General features: G+C 37.7%; 1 protein-coding gene across 1 annotated transcript; it reads left to right on the forward strand.

Annotated features, from left to right (window-relative positions):
* The first annotated feature begins 443 nt into the window (after positions 1-443).
* Positions 444-17110, forward strand: rgs20 (regulator of G protein signaling 20). The gene is made up of 5 exons (XM_059344213.1): positions 444-632; positions 10110-10276; positions 11597-11665; positions 11755-11989; positions 14640-17110. Exons 1-5 carry the CDS (start codon positions 444-446, stop codon positions 14826-14828), a joined length of 849 nt encoding a protein of 282 aa, XP_059200196.1. The 3' UTR covers positions 14829-17110.
* The last annotated feature ends 1630 nt before the right edge of the window (positions 17111-18740 follow it).

Consider the following 18740-nt stretch of genomic DNA (forward strand, 5'->3'; position numbering starts at 1 on the left):
TCCTCTTTAAAGTCCACTTACAAGTGTGTTTTAATCCATTTAATAACATGAGAGTTCATTTCAGAGCATATACAATCACAAATGAATCCACGTCTGTCACTATAGTCTTCTTCTCCGTCCATCTCCCTCAGACACTAAGACCTCCTGGCTTAATCTGGCCTAAGCTGGTGAGACGCAGTAAAGCACAGAGGAATCAGGATTGCATCCAGTGGGGACATTGTCCTAATCCCCTTCTGCCCTCTCCTTTGTAAACACTCTTCACTCCGTCAGGGTCACTGATGCCTTCTCTCTCTCTCTCTCTCCCTCTCTCTATCTGTCACAATGTGCTTCAGAACAGACGCCGCAAAAACATAAGAGGAAAGGAGCAAGGACTGTGGATTTCTTATGATCTCAGAGAGAGAGACTCGTGCCTCACATGGTGAGTGAGGCCTCGTGGTCGGAGCATGCTATGTGCTAGAGAGGTGAGGCAGTGGGAGATCAGGCCCAGGTCTGCTCTGCGGGGGATCAGGCGCACCAGGGCCCTTATGTGGCGGCGGATACGAAGGCTGGTCCGGGCCTGCCGGCACGGTGTGGGATACCCAGTCAACTATAATGACCCGGTCCCAGAGGAACAGGAGATGGTGTGCCTTGAGGTATGAGCATGTTTGAGTCCCAACCCCCAAATATAATCATTAACCCTATAAAGCCAAGTGTATCATATTTGATACATATGTTTTTAAGACCTATACATCATCAGTGTGATATTTTTTTTTTCTGAAAAATCTGATGAATACATGAATTGTTGATTAAAAAAACTGAGCAACAAATTTCAAAAAAATACCAGATGTAACAAAAATGATTTGCTGGTTCCACTGGTGGATCTGTCATTACTGCGTGAAAACTTCATATCAGCAGATGTATGATGTTGTTTTATATGGAAAAAAATATTTTGTATGTTTGAGGAAAATGTTAAAAGGAAAGTCAAAGTTTTATTTGGTTAAAAATATTAGGTTTTATGTGATGATGTTAGTTCAAGAAAAGCAAATTGTGAGCAACAAATTGCACAAAAAGACCTGATGTATCAAATATGATCCAAATTAAATTCATATATGAAAATTGATATTGAATTTAAAAAAATGTTAGCCGGTTCAACAAACACTCCAGTTTTGAAAATTTTGAATTTTCTGGCAATTATTTCACAGTTCAGGCTTTATAAGGTTAAGATTGTCAAAATTATTGTCAGCCATGTGTTTGAAACATTATGATATCCACATCCAATAGTATCTAAAGTACCAAAGCTGTAAAAATAGAACCCAAAGCAGCACATGAGGGAGAAAATAACCTGTGTGTTGGTATGTGTTCAGTTACTTTTTCTGAGTGTAGGCTGTTAATTAAAAATAATCGTATTTTGTCTGCAAAGGACTTTTTTGTTATGGAAAGAGGTATAAATTGTCTTTTTTAAATCATATTAAAGTTTGAAATTCTGGTATTGTGACAACCTTAATAAGCATTACTGTTTTTATATCCTATTATCATAAACACACCACTGAATATTACTTTTGGAGGTAATTTTCATGAAAGTCACCAACCAGTCCAGTAACTACAGCTGTAGTAGAGGTGTTCAGATATGTCATTATCTGTATCTGTATTTGTTCAAACAACAAATTATCTGTCTCTGTATTTGTATTGACAGACAGGAAATGGGCGTGGTTTATACCATGAACCACGTTAAATTACGCAAATATTGTATTTTCAAACCAAATATTAATTGGCAACACATTACTAATGCCTTCAAAGCATCAGATTGATTTAATATTGGCACTAAATAAGTATATTTACAAATCATCATCACCATGGTTTTCTTGATAATGATTTTGGTTATTATCAAGAAAACCATGGAAAATGTCTAGACATCAGCTCTTAAATTAAACTCTTATCAGATATTTTTGTCGTTATCATTATATTTGTCCAAACAAATGTACCTGTAGTTGTACCAGGCACTAAAATGAACAAGAAAGCAAGGAGAAAACAAGGGTGGTCTAATAATTTTTTCCATGACTGTATCTGTAATAATGAATAACAGATTCAGGTACGTCTCTAAGCAATGTCTTTGAATACATATTTCAGAAATGTTTTGAGTCACAGCACGCTTATCAGTGTGTTGCTTGTTAGTTGTTGCACAATTGGCAACCGTAAATAACAAAATAAGTCAGTCAGTGAAAATGTTCTGTAAAATGTATTCATTTTGAAGGCCCAATAAATGTATGAGGTTCAGAGTAGCAATATGTCTCCTCACTTCTATCAAATTATCTTTGTTGCTTATTATTATTAATCTCTGCAGTAAATGAAGCAAACCTCATACTGTTTGTTGTTGTTGTTGTATTTAGATAGTTCCTGTCTGAGTGTCAGTGGCCCTGGGTGCTTCTTGCTAAAATTCTATTTAGGGAAATGCTTCCTGTCTGAACGAGGCCTAAGAAGATTAAAAGAAGATGTTGTGTCTTTAAATAGTGTGATACCAGTCATTGGTAATCTATATTAAGTTGAGCAGTCAGTCACACACAGACAGTCAGTCAGTCAGTCAGTCAAAATACGTGACAGCCAGTAATAACATCCTAATGCATTCAGTCATTTCTAATGTCTAATGAAATGTGATTTTGTTTGGCAACAGAATCATTCCTGGGATTGGGATAAATAAAGATTTCCGATTACTATCCGTAGCAAGGAGAGCTGTTTATATTCACAGAGGGGACGGGGTTGAAAGAGAGGCACAGAACTGAGTGGGAGGACAGGAAAAGAGAGGTGTTCAGTGTGTTCACATCATTACATAAACATTACACAAATGCGTTTCTTGGCCAGGTGTCCAGGGGCAGAGCTCGTTCCTGTTCTTGTTGAACTACTGGCAAAATATTTTGCATCATGACTGCAACTCAACAGCAGTTAGAATATCTAAAACATGTAGCATTTTAGTAGCTGAATGGTTACAGAGCATGCCACGATGCCTTAAAGCAAAGGTTCACTTCTGGCTTTGGAAAATTTGTTGAAGTACAGTACAGGCCAAAAGTTTGGACACACCTTCTCATTCAATGCGTTTTTCTTTATTTTCATGACTATTAACATTGTGGATTCATCAAAACTATTAATGAACACATGTGGAATTATGTACTTAACAAAAAAGTGTGAAATAACTGAAAACATGTCTTATATTCTAGTAAGCAAAGGGTGGTTACTTTGAGGAATCTAAAATACAAGACATGTTTTCAGTTATTTCACACTTTTTTGTTAAGTACATAATTCCATATGTGTTCATTCATAGTTTTGATGCCTTCAGTGAGAATCTACAATGTAAATAGTCATCTTTTCAAATATGTTGTGGCATTTTTATAGAGTGCTTGGCGGCCTTATCAGTGCAGGAGTCACTAGGGCTGACTCCTGTTGATGCATTATTATTATTGTATTGTTGTTGCATATTTGAAATAAATCATTCAAATCAAATCAAATCATGAAAATAAAGAAAACGCATTGAATGAGAAGGTGTGTGTCCAAACTTTTGGCCTGTACTGTAGGTCTACCTGCAGGTGCAGTGTGGTTAAGTTTAGGCACAAAAACTACTTGGTTAGATTTAGGAAATGATCATGGTTTGGTTTAGAATGAGCGTGTTAATCATGGAAGTTATCTTTGGGGGTGTATCGTGTAGTGAAGTGGGTGTGTCATGTTGCCTCTTAGACTGCAGAATAACTCTCTATCCCAGGCATGGTCTCTGTCTTTGCAAAAATGCCACAAAAGCAAGCAGTCGGGTGTGTAGTAGCAGCTATTTCATCTTGGAACTGCTGTCCTCTGAGATTAAGAACGATATACTGACTGTCAGATATTGGGTCGATACTGACTCAAATAAATGGATCAGGTGTTGGTGACGACGGGATTGATCTATTGTTTTCTGTACTATATATTGTACATTATATACTGGAATTTTGATTCCATTGAAGTTTTGACCTGATGCTGCAGTTAAAGCATCTATGCTTGAACTGTAATCCCTGTTAATTTAGAAGATTTTTACCAAGTTGCTGGTGCATTAATTTATATTTTGACAATAGATAAAGTTGGGAAAGCAGTCTAGTGTGATGTGGCCTTATAAAAGAATATTTCAAGTCACTTCTACACTGCCAGCTCATTAATTTAACAGCCCACAACCAAAGAGGTGATATTGGTATCGGGACTGAAAAAGTTGCATCCCTATATACATGGTCAGCATGTAAGACCTCTGGGCCACCAGCATGCCCTGACCTGTCTTTACTTTCAGAACAGCTGGGATTGAATTTACACTAAATCACACATTTTATTGATTACCACACAGAAAAAAAACAGCATGTAACAAAAAATGTACCAACTTGCCCCTTTAGACCGATACCTACTGCCAAATACTGCAGGAAGGAAAGCTGGCTGTGCAATAAATGACACAAGCCAAAGCCTAATTAAGTTTCAATTGTAATTTTGTGACCTTTATGATGCAGTTAATTTGTTATTATGGAGTCCAAACAATTATAGAAATTATAATTGGCATGCCCTGATAAAGATCACGACTCTTAACATTCATTTTAGAGTCTTTGTCAGTAGAGGGAAAAGAGAGGGTTTCCCTCCATTTAGTGACTATTGATGGGCTCCTGCACATTTTAATCATAGAGCTGTATTGTCACTGTGTGCATGTTATTGGAATCCTTCTACAACTGTGTACTGCACATGCTGTATGAACAAAACACTTTAATCTTGACTCAGCTGAAGAGCAGCATTTTGCACTCAGCTACTTGTACTATTGTTAATATGTTGGTTGGTGGCAACTTTGCAAAACTAGCGTTGCAAAATTGTACATATTTTTCTCGCAAGCCAATCAGAGCAGACCGGGCTATTTAGGAGGAGGGCTGGAAGAGGCACATTTCAGGCAAAGTGTGAAAACATATATGTTCAGACAGACAGAAAGTGAAAAAAATAAATTGTCTTTCAAAAATGTTTTATATTAAAGCATGTAAACATGTTCTGGTAAAAACCCTGGGTTGCAACAACAAATACTAATAATCCTGACCAAAAACAAACAATCAAACAAATAAATCACCTGACAAAACATTTGTTCTCAAGCCAAAACACAAGAGAGAATCTAATTTCAGTCAGACTTGAAAAATGGATTACGATAGAAATGGATAGAATCACCGCAAGATACTGTGTGTGCACAAAATGTTCCTCCTGCAAGGCCCTTAAATGTCTATAAATGAGCCTGACAGAACTAACTGGTGGTGGTCATTTGGACAATCAGTTTGCATGGAGACATATCGCCTGGAGTTAAAAAAAAAAACAACCAAAAGAACAGACGACTATGTAACTCGATTACAAGGATTAAGACGCTGATTGCCTTTTATTAAATTGAGCCTGACATTTACAGTACAAAGCACAACTTGATGAACACACCTGGGGGAAATTCATTAGAGGAATTATGTCAGCAGGAAATAAAAATCAAACAGAGAGAAATTATGTTCCCTATATTCTGTTACTGTGATTAGACGACTCATCTTCACCTTCAAAATGATCCGCAGATACTGTGCATGATTTCTGGAGGTGTTAACCACACTCCCTCTCCAGTGCCTATCTGCATGCTGAGCTCCAGTGATTGAATCTACACTTAATTCTATCTTCCTCAAAGCTTCACAATGCTTTGAATCCCCTCAATCAGACACTGAAACAACTTTATTCATCCCGTCCCCCAGCTCTGGCGTCCTATTCTTCCGTGTGACCTTGCGTGTTTAGACAGACTCCCTCCTCCACTTGGCATTGTGCCCTCAGAGGGAAAAGTCTGTGTCAAAACCACAGCAGCATAAAGTATCATTTGTCGCTCGCGTATGTATGTATCAATCTCTCGTGGCTATTTGTGGGTCTATGTTGCATAACATGAACACAGGGGAAGGTGTTAAATGAAGTGTTGTGGAGAAAGTCACATGTTCGTATCTCTAGAGGGGAATAAAGATGTGTGGATGCTCCGGGCACGGCCCAGTTCAGCACAGTAATGAATCTGGACAGGAAATATCCTTTCTCTATTCCTTTTTGACAACAGAACAGATGAATGCCTGATCCTTAAGAGGCAGTATCATAGAACAGCACCAGGTCTGTGCCGACACTAAGAACAGTTCTCCACTCAGGTTTGTATCAGAGGCGCTCACATTTTGCAGCACAATGTCAAATGGGTGTCATTAATTTCCATAACATCTTGACTAACAATGTGACCCAGGCTGCACAGATGTGTTGCTGTAAATTAAGCACATAATTAGATAAAATACAGTATGCTGTACTTAACATTTGCAGAATAGGCAGAGTGCCATCTGGTGTTTGTGCAAAGCAAAACATGATGTGCACCTAAAAGCAATGCATTAATAAGGGCATGTAATAGATTGCATTGAAATGGATGTATGGAAATAAACTATCTCTCTCTGTACTTGATTCTGCATCAAATAGATGCAGAATAATAGTCATACAAGCATGTAAAATATCAAGAGTCCTATTAACGAGATCATATCTTGCAAACATAGCTGTGCATTCCACTATTTTATATCACCATCAAGGCTGTATGAGTCAGCCAGTGCTTTACTATCATGTGCATGGAGTGCTGCAGTGTTACCTACCTTCAGATGGCAGTGTTGTCTTCTACATCATCGCTGGTTACAGACCTGTTCTGTAGATTACAATGCGCACAGGAGCCTGGCATTCATCTGTAAAAGAGTTAGACTAATTAACTAAATGCTCATATGCAATGTGTAGAGTGTGCCTGGGAGAGGCAACCTATGATTTAATTTGAAGTTTATTTAACAAGGACAATATAGACACATTGTTGCACAGGGACAAGCAATGTAACAGATGTATTGTCAATTAACTACTAACTAAATTGCAGTTGCTGTCCCATAGTACTCTTTTAAATTCTGCTTTAAAATAGGAAGCTACAGATTCACAATAAACAGAACAAGTTAAAAAAGAAAAAATCACTGTGCATGTGTATATGCATGCGTGTATGTATTGTGCATGGCTGTGTATGCATTGACATAAAGGTTGTGTGTATTTGACCGAATCATCCTTTGGCCTATTTTATCAGCTGATATTGGCCTATCACAGTATTGATTGGTGTCTGTGTATATGTTGTCTGATATATGGCCATATAACATTTTCTTTTACCATTTTACAGAATTTTTTTACAGAATATAATGCAGAAAATAAAGCTTTGGGGGGGATTTAGAAATGGTGTTAGCTATGTATTTAATTGTAATTTATTATTACGTAATATTTATTCAAAATGGTCAGCAATTGAATAATACTGAACATGCATTACTATTAGCTATATATTTTATTTTTTTATGTATTCTGTATTTAAATAGTCAGCAGTTAACAAATGCTACACATACATTACTATTATCTATTTATTGTATTTGTATTTATATGGTCAGCAATTGACTGACGTACAATATTATTAGCTATTTATTTTATTTTTATTTATAATTTTTTTCAGATTTAATTAAATTAGTTGAAAACTCATAACCAAAATAAGTGGTTGACAATATAATATATTTTATGCGTAATGTCTAATGATTTTGGATGTTTTTTTAAAAATATGAAATAATGAAATATAATTTCCTTTAGAAAGCAGTACCCTTGCATAATCATATCAGTGCACAATCTACATAGAAAAATATCGTTATATCGTTAGCCAGTAAATTTCTTCTGCATAAAATTGGTAAGTCTCACAAATCCCATATTGGTTGGGCAATGTAGTGTAGTGCAGTGTGTATGCAATGTATGCAATATGTGAGCAAACATGTATGTGACAAGAGGATTAAAAAACGAGTGTTATTTAAAAAAAAAAAAAGAAAGCAGTCCGTTGCTCTTGATGGATGGATCAGTGAAGAATGAAGGGTCAGTTAACTCACAGTATAATTGTGAGACTAAACTTCACAACATGATGTAACCTTGTCAAAGTCATGCTATCCTTCACAGAGGTTTAGTTAAAACAGAAGAGCTGCAGTCTATCAGCTTCAGGCTGTTTCAGCACCACAGACAGCGACCTCAGTACCACGCTCACTGGCAAATGGCATGTGGCAAATAAATGATATTTTTCTTGGTAATATTTCTGTATATACAGCTATAATGAAACAAAATTTTAAGCGAAGTTAATGGGTATTTTTTTCTGCTGGTGCGTGAGTTTGCAGGGCCCCCTTTCTCTATTATAAACTGAAATCACGCAGCCATTATTAGTTGAATTTTGCGTTTCTCGTGTCCCTCGCGTACAAGGCAAGGTAAAGGACCTGCACTGTAAAAACCTGTGCCATACTGTCGGGCTTTACACTCTTCACTGGGCTACTACGAGCTGGTGAGAAGACGCATGCGTACTGACTTGAAGCAGCCGGTCGGGGGGAAAAAAGCCTTATGTGCCATCGGATGTAATCAAGGCAAAGAATTACCTCTTCTCGCTGTGCATACATGGTGAAATTGTAAGTACTGGTAGCAAACCGATGTATCATTGCACGGACATTTCGTGAGCGGAGCATTTGAGGCCGTTTCCCGGTATTTTAAATGGCATGTCACTATCTTGCTGTACAGTGGGGGCTTTTAACAAATCTAGGCAGTGTCTTTTCGGTGGTTGTCCAGGGCGAAGAAGCTCAACGGTTCTTCATGGTGGCACTTTCCATTGATGTGTTGAGTTGCTAATGCAATGCTTTCTGCTGATAAAATCGCTCACACAGGAACTGTTACATCCCCAGTGTCGTTCACGTTTCTGCTACGGTAAGATTGGAAAAGAATAGCGCTTTATTTGCTGTTATCATGATTTATCCTTTGAATGGATACGACCACCCCCACCCCCCATTTCATCGTCTATAGTCAAGCCATACTGCAATTGTGTCAGCTTTGAAGTACCCGACACCTAACGCGTAAAATATGCCATTTGGCAAGACGCACGAAAATCTGCAGCTGAAGCCTGCTCTGAATGTGAGTGAAAACCGCGCGCGGATCCATTTTAGAAATGACCAAATGGTATTGTATTCACTGAAAGGCTGTGATAGAGCGATGCTGCGGTTATAGATTTGCAAGCTGCGCCTTCGGGCCCCCCTCCCATGTACCAAATCTCCTGACATTTTTTTTTTTAAAGCAGCGTTTTCTTGTGTCAGGTAGCAGCCGGATGATGCCGTGTGTTGGAAGCGACAGCTTTGTTACATAAATGATCTGACAGGATTTGGCAGCGTCTGACCTGGTGATGACACATTTGTTAAAATCAAGACAAGAAGTCGTTCTGTGAGCATAGCCTGTCTGTCTGTATGTATAGGCCTACAAACCTTATGGGCTGTTAAATACTAGAGAGCTATAGTCAGAATTATAACACTGTATATCCCCATGGGCATGTTAATGTCGCCTAAAGGTGCGTGACAAAGTGTCACTTGATAAGCAGAAATAAAAATAAAAAAAAGGACAAATATTTAAATGATTTTTTTAATGTGTATTTAATTTATTGCTCCACTTGGGCCCAGAGAGCGTTTCAAATCCTTTAATGCACTGCTTTTACACTCAGGCTTTTTCACAAATGGGATGTTTGAAAATTTGGATTATGCACATTGAGCCGATGATCAAGAATCCATCCCTTTTTCACATGCAGTGTGTAAGGGAACATACAGGCAGTTTGAGATTAAAGAGACTGGAATGTGCTTGGTGGGTGCAAATTTGGCAGCAGGAAAAAACAAAATCAGCAGATTATTCTTCCATACTTTCTCCCTGACTAGAGCAAACAGCATTCCTTTACAGTGTGACCTCTGGGCATGCCAGCACATGCTCATGCCAGGGAGCATCAGCAGAACTGCACTCCCTGCACACATAACAAATAGATAGGCGCCAACTGGTGAGTGGTAAATGAAGTAAATGTAATTAACCGAGTGAAAGTGATCAAAGTGCTGGTAAAATGGAAACACTGCTATCCTTATCATCTGTAATATATTGGCTCTGATTTGTATCATACAGATCCACTGCAGCTCAAGGGATTTTCCTAACCACAAAATAAAAAATTTCAGTTAAATACTATTGCTGACATCTAAAATTCAGTGCCTCTCCTCTGTCTGTAGCCCATGGGATCAGAGCGGATGGAGATGCGAAAGAGGCAGATGTCGGTGCAGCAGGAGTCGGCAGCGGGGGGAACTGCACCGGCCCAGCAGGGCCAGCCGGGCCAGGCCAACCCACGGGGCTCAAATGCATGTTGCTTCTGCTGGTGCTGCTGCTGTAGCTGTTCCTGGTAGGTCTCCCCCACCCGAGAACTCGCTCGTTGTGGCCCAGCATGGCCGACATTATTGCACGCAGGACAGCACAGCCTGAGCTGCTGTGTCTCAGCAGCAGGCTCCGGCTTGTGTCTTATGTTTGTGATTTTGCATGTGATCTGTGGACACAGAGATCTGTTGTCCTGCAGCAGGCTTATTCCAATGTAAAGCCTGAACATCAGTTAGTTAGTTAGTCATTTCTACTGAGAATGTGAGAAATATCTTCAGTTCAGTGAGCTTAGTGTGGATAGAAATCAGACACATTAACAAGGCAACACTGATTCAGACAAACACATAATCAAAGACACTACAACCCCGATTCCAAAAAGGTTTTAAAACATGTAAGTAGAGTTGTTAAACAAATATAAGCAATCTTAAACATCCAGCTATTACATAATGTTCAGACATGATCTGAAGATTAAGATTCAGTTTTGCGCACACACACTGGCACAGTGAGCAGTGAATTTGCAACAGCAGACTGCAGAAGTCCATAGCAAGTATTTATATCATGCTCAATCTTTATGAACATTTTCATTTTTCTGCAGATTATATTTTCGGTTATTCAACTAATCATTTAGGTTATACAATGTCAGAAAAATTGCATTCCACGGCATTTTCAAAGACTCGTGGTGACTTTTTTTGTCAGACCAATGGCCTAAAACCTAAGGACATAAGGTATATATTATAAGGATATAAGACAGGAAATATTTCTATTTAACTATCCGGGACCAGCAAAATTTGGGCATTTTTGCTTAAAAAATAAGGATGGCTATTAGTCAATTGTCAAAACAGCTGCTGATTAATTTTTCCCAATCAGCTTATCATTTAGTTGACTGATAATTTCAGCTCTACACATGCAATTTTAAGGCAAATAACAACTGATGGTGCAAATACAATGTTTATATTAATCTGTAATATTTATGCCCTATATTTACAGTAAAATCAATAAAATGTAACACATTAATAAACTAGAAGGGCTCTTGGGCCGTGTTAACATTTCACCAATGACGTAAAAATGTCACAGTTAGGAACTAGTTTCTTACGATTATTTCAACACCACATTAATGCAGCATAGACGTCCTATCTCACAATGTTAACCAAAGTAAAAAAATGATTTGTGTGTTCGCACCATGATTCAGATCTGCTACACAAATGTATTGGGCCTTCCTCAAAGTATCATGATAATCCGGCCAATAGCTTTTCCATAATCTGGCTGACAAACAGACAAACAAGCCCAACCCTTTAAGAAAAATTTTAGGATACGTAATTCATAATCACCTTGTCCTTCTCACTATTAGGAATGAAGACCGGGATGAAAGGAACCGAAAGCCTTCTTATGACGTCAAGGAAGGGACCGCGGAAGACTGGTCAGTTGATTTCACTGCACAAAATCAACTAAACATATTTGTGAAACTAAATGTTGAAATAATTTACGGCCATCTTGTCCTCTCTGCAGCCCCAAGCCCACGCTGGAGGAGGTGCGCTCGTGGGGGCAGTCGTTTGACAAGCTAATGTGTTGCCCAGCGGGGAGGAACTCCTTCAGACAGTTTCTTCGCACCGAGTTCAGCGAGGAGAACATGCTCTTCTGGTTAGCCTGCGAGGACTTCAGCAAAGACACCAATAAGACTACAGTAGAGGAGAGGGCTCGGGTCATCTATGAGGACTACATCTCCATTCTCTCACCTAAAGAGGTCTGAAACCTCCTGATTTCATTGTGTTTTTAAAAAATGGGTAACACTTTACAATAACCATCATTTATAGATGGTAAATAGACCATTTATAAATGGTAAACAGATAGTTTATTAATGTTTAATCATCATTTATAAACCATATATAGGTATATATGTATATATGTTGAACTATAATTTATAAATGCCAAATAGATTTCTTTACCATAAACAAACATAATCATTACTTTATTAATAGCTTTACACTCATTATAACATTTTTAACACCATATTAAGTATGTAAATGATTTCAAAATGATTCGTATACCTTTAAGAAATTGCTTGAAAACATTTAAAGATTAAATATGAATAGAATTTTGTAAATGGTTAATAATAATTGGTTTATAAACCATCTATAAACATTACTTAGATGGTTATTGTAAAGTGTTACCAAAAAATGTGTTGATTTCAAGGGTGAACTTCATGATATTTGACAAATGTTCATTTCATCTCATCTTATTCTCACTCATGTTCAAGGAATAGTTTGGTGTTTTGGGAAATGTGCTTATTAGTTTTCTTACAAAGAATTCAATTCTTTTCCAAATAGGCGCTGGCTTTACTTGACTGGGACTGACTTAGCTTTGTGGGGACTTGCATCTCCAATACAACAGGGCGACACGTCGAGGTGTCTGTAACTGACGAAGCGATTGTCTTGAGTTGATGCTTTTTAAATGCTGAAGTATGAGGAAGTATCTACTATATCTGGCAATAGCAGTGGAGGCAATTTAAACACGCTGCTGAATCATCACTAAATGGTAACTCTGAATTGCTGAATTGAATGATGATGGAGAGCAGGGATGGGCAACTTAAATGCTGGAGTGGGCCACAATTTTTCATCAACACTACCACAGGGCCACATATAGGACCGTGCACGTAACCAGATATGATGAAACTGCAATTTTAAATATGTTTACAGTGCAGTAACTTAACATATTTCATGCTCAAATGCATGTTTAACAGTATAAATAGGAATACAAAAGGTTTGAAGCAAATAAAAAATAACCACTTACTGTGATTTCTGCAGACCGACATTAATGCAAGAAGTAATTTTGTGCATTTTTACACTGCACTTTTAAGATTTCATGCTCAAATGCATGTAGTTGTACTGAGGGCCACTTCAAGTGAGGGTGCGGGCCGTATGCGGCCCCCGGGCCTCCAGTTGCCCATCCCTGATGTAGAGGAGGCAGCCGCATGTGCTTTGGCTCCACTGATTGTCCATCTCGGTGTGTGGTTTGACTCCAAAAGTGCCAACTGAAAAAAGGTAAATGTGGTCAGATGGTTAGCTTAGCTTAGCACAAAGCCTGGACACATCTTGCCTGACTCTGTCTAGAGGTAGCAAACCTACCAGCACCTCGAAACTCACTAATTAACATGTATCTTGTTTGTTTAATCTGTATAAAAATCAAAATGTCAGAATTATACTTGGGGTTATTTCCTAGAATATTTCTGGGCTCTGAGCAGTTGCAGATTACTGGAAGTTACTTGTCCCAGCCCAGAAACAGTTCAGCACATAGCCCTCCCATAAAACATCAAATTGACATTTTTACACTTTATTTTTTATTCATATTACTCAAACGAGGTACAAATTGCTAATAAATGAGCTTTAGAGGTGCTGGCTGGTGGATTTGGCTACCTTTCTCCATTTCCAGTCTTGGTACTGAGCTAAGCTAACTGGCTGCTGGTGGTAGCTTTATATTTACTATGTAGACAGGAGAGAGATATCAAATTTAAGCTATTTATTAATTTATTCAAGCGCCCCCCACTGGTGACTGGAGATCAACTCGTCCTTATACCTAAGCCTAATGGTGTGGGCAACAAAACTACTTGGTTGGGTTTAGGAGAAGATCATGATTTGGGTTCAAATAAGTAATTCTTCTCTTCCATATGTAAGTAAATTACATAATGTCACATGTGATAGTAAATAACATTGTTACGTAATTTAGTTTAAGTTAAAATAATTCAATGTTGATTTTTAGTTTAGATTTTTCAACGGCTTCATCGCTCCCTTTGTCGCTCTTTATACTATGATATTACGTCACCTGAAGTCCTTCGATGCTTCCTGTCAGAAGTGCTATGACCACAGAAGTTGCAGCACACAAAGATGTTAACAACACCACAGGTCGTCCTGCTTGTAGGACCTCTGGTGTTGTTGTTTTTTTTGGACAGTCTTCCATTTTGTCCTTAAACTCTCTCCATAAGAAAACAAACAACATTCGATCTGCAGGATCTTTTGAAGTTTTTAAATCCTCCTTAAAAACACACTTTTTGTCCCTGGCTTTTAATCAAGTTTAAGTGGACATCTTGCAAAAACATTAAAATAAAATTTTAATTTATTTTATTATATTTTTAATTAATTTTATTCTATTGTTGCACTGTGTTTATGTACTTTAGTTTTTTAGTTTTTACCGTATTTCCTGCAACTGTGTACAGTTATCTGTACAGCACTTTGGTCAACCCCGGTTGTTTTAAATGTGCTCTATAACTAAAGTTTGACTTGACTTGACTTGACAAATAATAAGCTTATATCTCAAAATGTCAACCTTTTCCTTTAAGAGACAGTTTGTCATGTGCACACGCTGTTCTTCCTAATTTTCACCCTGTTCTTGACTCCCAGGTGAGCCTTGACTCCCGTGTGCGTGAGTCGATCAACAGGAACATGCAGGAGCCCAACTTGCACACTTTCGACGATGCCCAGCTGCAGATCTACACACTAATGCAAAGAGACTCGTATCCCCGCTACATGAACTCCGCAGACTACAAAAACCTGCTCAACACTCTGTCAGAGCAGTCCCCCGAATCTTAGGGTGGTGATGACCTGTGATATTTTAACTCTCTTTATCCCCCCCCCCTTCCCCCCTCCTCCCTCCAAATCCGTATTCCCTTTTTTAAATTTTCTTTATATGTTCAGTGTAGGATTACATGAACTGGGCCTCGGGCCTGGCCCCTCCCAGGGATCTCAGCGCTATTGTGATCTGCACCTGACCGAAGACACTCAGGTCTCAAAATCTCCCGAGGGCTCGACATCACAAGTACTGCTACAGATCAACATAGCAAAACACTCCAAAGGAATATGAATACATTTTGTTTCTGTTTTCTTTCTTTTGATAGAAATAATCTATTTTATTTGTGTTCAGAGTTTTTTATGGTCCGTTGTTTTTTTGTATGATTGTTTGGGGGGAAAATGATTCCTACTGTAGACTATATATATTTATGAGTTTGTAAATAGTAAAAATGGAATTGTGGGTATTTTATGTAGAAACGCCTGGTTCTATTTACTGCGTATGAAAATCAAAGCTCAAGTCAAAGGCTACGTGTTAGCTCTACTTGCAGGCAGCTTTGTGGGGTACTGTATGATTTACCTTGGTTTAACCCTGTTTTGTTACCTAAACCTCACACTTTGGTACTTGTGACAGCGACTTGGCAACTCCAGTTAGTGTAGAAACTGTGCATGATCGAAACGGAGAGTGACGATAGCTAATGTCACGGTGTGCAATTTGTTTCCTCAAGAAACTCAAATCAATGGCCGACGGGAATTTTAACTTTCTTTACTAAATCTTTACCAGAGAAGATTGCCTATGAAAGACTGAGGTTTTTTTTTTTTACTAATATGTAACTAAATGCACAGCTCATAGGTTTAATATAGTTTTACCAGTGTGACATAAGAACCCAAGTAATTCTATTTATCAGATAAAATATTTATTTTTTATTTTATTTATTGATATCTATTGCCAATATAGAAAAAAAGTATATTTAAATCCTAGTGGAGTCAACTTTACCTTTAGGTCATTGTCAGAAAATGTAGAAATGTGGGTTTATTTTATGGGTCCGTAATTTCTTAATTATTTGCGGGGAAAGTAATTTGGTACTAATTTGGGGGAAAAACAATAGTTTTCTTGAAAAAATTACCCAATTTAAACCCAAGTTAATATATATTTATTGTATGTGCGTGATTGGAAACTCAGACAATAATACATTTTGGGAATTTTGCTTGTTTTCTAGTGAGAATTTGATGGAAGGATTCATACCTCTCTCGTATCTGTTGCTAATTGTGAAGCTACAGCCAGTGGCTGGCTACCTTATCTTACCACAAAAACTGGAAACAGGCTGATTTTGTTATTTTGGACAGAGCCAGGCTAGCTGTTTTCCCCTACCAGCACCACGAAAGCTCAATAATTAACAATAATGATATCTTGTGTGTTTTATTCTATCGAGCTGTTTCCCCCGTTTCTAGTCTTTATGCTAAGCTAAGCTAAGCTAAGCTAAACAGCTGCTGGATGTAGCCTGATATTTATTGCACCGATATGAAAGTGGTATTGCTTTTCTTATCTAAGAAAAGTGAATAAGTGTATTTCCCCCAAATAACTGCTTTAATTCCACATTTTTGTCATCTTGTATGTTTGTCCGGAGATTAATTTAACTTTTTTTTTTAAATGTTTAACTGACAATTGTTTGGAATAAATTAATGGAAAGTGTATTAACTTTCTCTATCTTACCAGTAATAAGTACTTAAACACATCGTTATTTTTAAAGATATTCTCAGAATTTACAAGGAAATTACTCATAAATTGAACCATGGGTAAAATAAAGTGTCACCGAAATTTGTGAGATTGGCATTTTTTGACAGCAGGTGGAGTCCTCCGGATATCCTTCAAGATTTTGACCTAAAGGGCCAGTGTGTAGGATTAAACGTTGACACATATCCAATGGGAAACAATTTTAAACACAGCGCCTATTCCAGTACATATTTAAAATTTAAAGAAGTTTTCAAAGCAAATTGTGCCTGCTGGCTCTCAAAAAACAGGTCAGAATGTCAGTTAGTCAGCAACGTATTTAAAAAGAGGCGTTGAGTTCAAGCATTAGAAAAAAAAGACAGAAAAGAAATCTAAAGAAAAGAAAATGTGAACTTGTTGAATTATTGACTCTGTTACTGTGAACTTAGGTTAAAATTAAAAACTGTGAATGATGAGTGTAAATTCATTCATTTAAATTTCTGTGAACTGAACTCTGAGGCTGGATCTGTTGGTAGAAAATGAAATATAATATGTAAACATGTCTTCATTAGTTTAACCTCACTTGAAAGTTAGAGTCGTGCTTTTGTTAGGTTAGAACGACCTTTCACACAGGATTAAGTCTTCTTCCACAGAGTGCCCATGTTTCTACAGTAGCGCAGAATGGACAAACCAAACAATGACTCTAGAGTCTTTTGCATTTTTATTATGTTCAGTTAACTGAAGACCACCGTAGGTTCTCCTACACTCTTGGAAAGGGGGGGAGTGTATTTAGTTAGTTCAGTCTTTAACCTAACTACTAGATGTCACTTAATCCTACACACTGGTCCTTTCAAAATAAAAGCTCACCTGCAATATAAAACTAACTTCAGATTGAAATTGACGCTCGGGTCCGGACAGGTCAGCAGCAACACCAAAGCTACCATGTAAAACTGTGTTCATACGTTAAACGAGAGTGTTTCCATTGACTGAAATTGGAGTTGCCAAGTATTAAATACTTTTATGTGTTCTGATAGTTTTAGTTGAATTACTTTGTTGCCTCACAAACATGTCACTCAAAGACAAGATCCTCACGTGGGGAAGTGCCTTGACATTCAATTTTATGACATCTTTCTCATGGGCAACGGTTGTTTTCAGACTCTTGCCATAAGGGTGGTTACTGGAGCGTGAGGCCAGTTTACTGGATATTGTCCCTCTCTTTGGCCAAATTATCGCATGTGTTTTGTCTTGATTCCTTAGTCGTGACTACATTGGTCCATTTTTTGGTAGCGCTACCAAACAGTATGGCGGAGGGCGATGACAACACGTCTATTTGCTGAAGACAAACGAGATGAATGGATAGGGCTGTTTGATCTGAACTTCTTGCCAACCCGTGTTTGTGTCACGGTGGCACTTCTACTTGTCTTAGAGTTAACTTTAACTTACTATGTGCAATTTGAGCTGATGGGTACACCGCGCGGATCAACCTCAAAACACAATCTAAGCCAATGGTTTGGAGTGATGCCTATAAATGTTGTTTCTTCTTCTGTTTACTATATGAAATGTGTTATTTTGCGCTGAGTTTACTGAAGAATACATTTTTAAAAAACATAATGTGAATGTTTACAGTATATATGGTTTAGTTTTTTTTTCTGCTACTCTCCAAGAAAATAATGACTTGTGGGCATTTTGATTAAGATAAAATAAAGCACAATAATTTTACTGACTCTGGAATGATTTGATCACAAAACCATATGACACATATTCTAATGTATCTGCAGATGAAATATGAAACATGGGAAAAATAATTCTCTACCATGTTAAGTGTTTGTGTGTTTAGTTAAGGATGTCTGTCCAAAATATCAGGGGCTTTCTCCCTCCAACAATCAGATTGGGTGAGTCAAAATAAAGGAAATCACCGATTTAATTCACATTGTTCCTGAGCTGAGTATAATTCATTTTCTCCATGACTGTACATGTAAATTGCTCCATACAGATATCAACTCAAATATAGTAGCTATTAAATGACATGTTGGCCATCTGGGCCTTACTCAACATTTGAATGATTAGTTTGGTTTGTACTTCTGTGATGATATGTAGCAGTAAAAGATTGATCGATAAATCAGCAATTGTGGTAAATTCTAGGAAATGAAGGTAAAAATGTACACATTTATTTTCAGACATTATAGTAGTGATTTGTAACTTTATGATCCTTAAATTAACTTTTT

This window comes from Centropristis striata, chromosome 11, assembly GCF_030273125.1.
Source record: "Centropristis striata isolate RG_2023a ecotype Rhode Island chromosome 11, C.striata_1.0, whole genome shotgun sequence".
Taxonomy (NCBI): domain Eukaryota; kingdom Metazoa; phylum Chordata; class Actinopteri; order Perciformes; family Serranidae; genus Centropristis; species Centropristis striata.

Excerpts from the sequence above, each read along its gene's own strand:
- rgs20 (XM_059344213.1), top strand. The coding sequence starts at position 444 with ATGCTATGTGCTAGAGAGGTGAGGCAGTGGGAGATCAGGCCCAGGTCT. Across the intron at positions 11,666-11,754 it reads GAAGGGACCGCGGAAGACTG|CCCCAAGCCCACGCTGGAGG; the intron begins GTCAGTTGATTT and ends TCCTCTCTGCAG. Across the intron at positions 11,990-14,639 it reads CCATTCTCTCACCTAAAGAG|GTGAGCCTTGACTCCCGTGT; the intron begins GTCTGAAACCTC and ends CTTGACTCCCAG.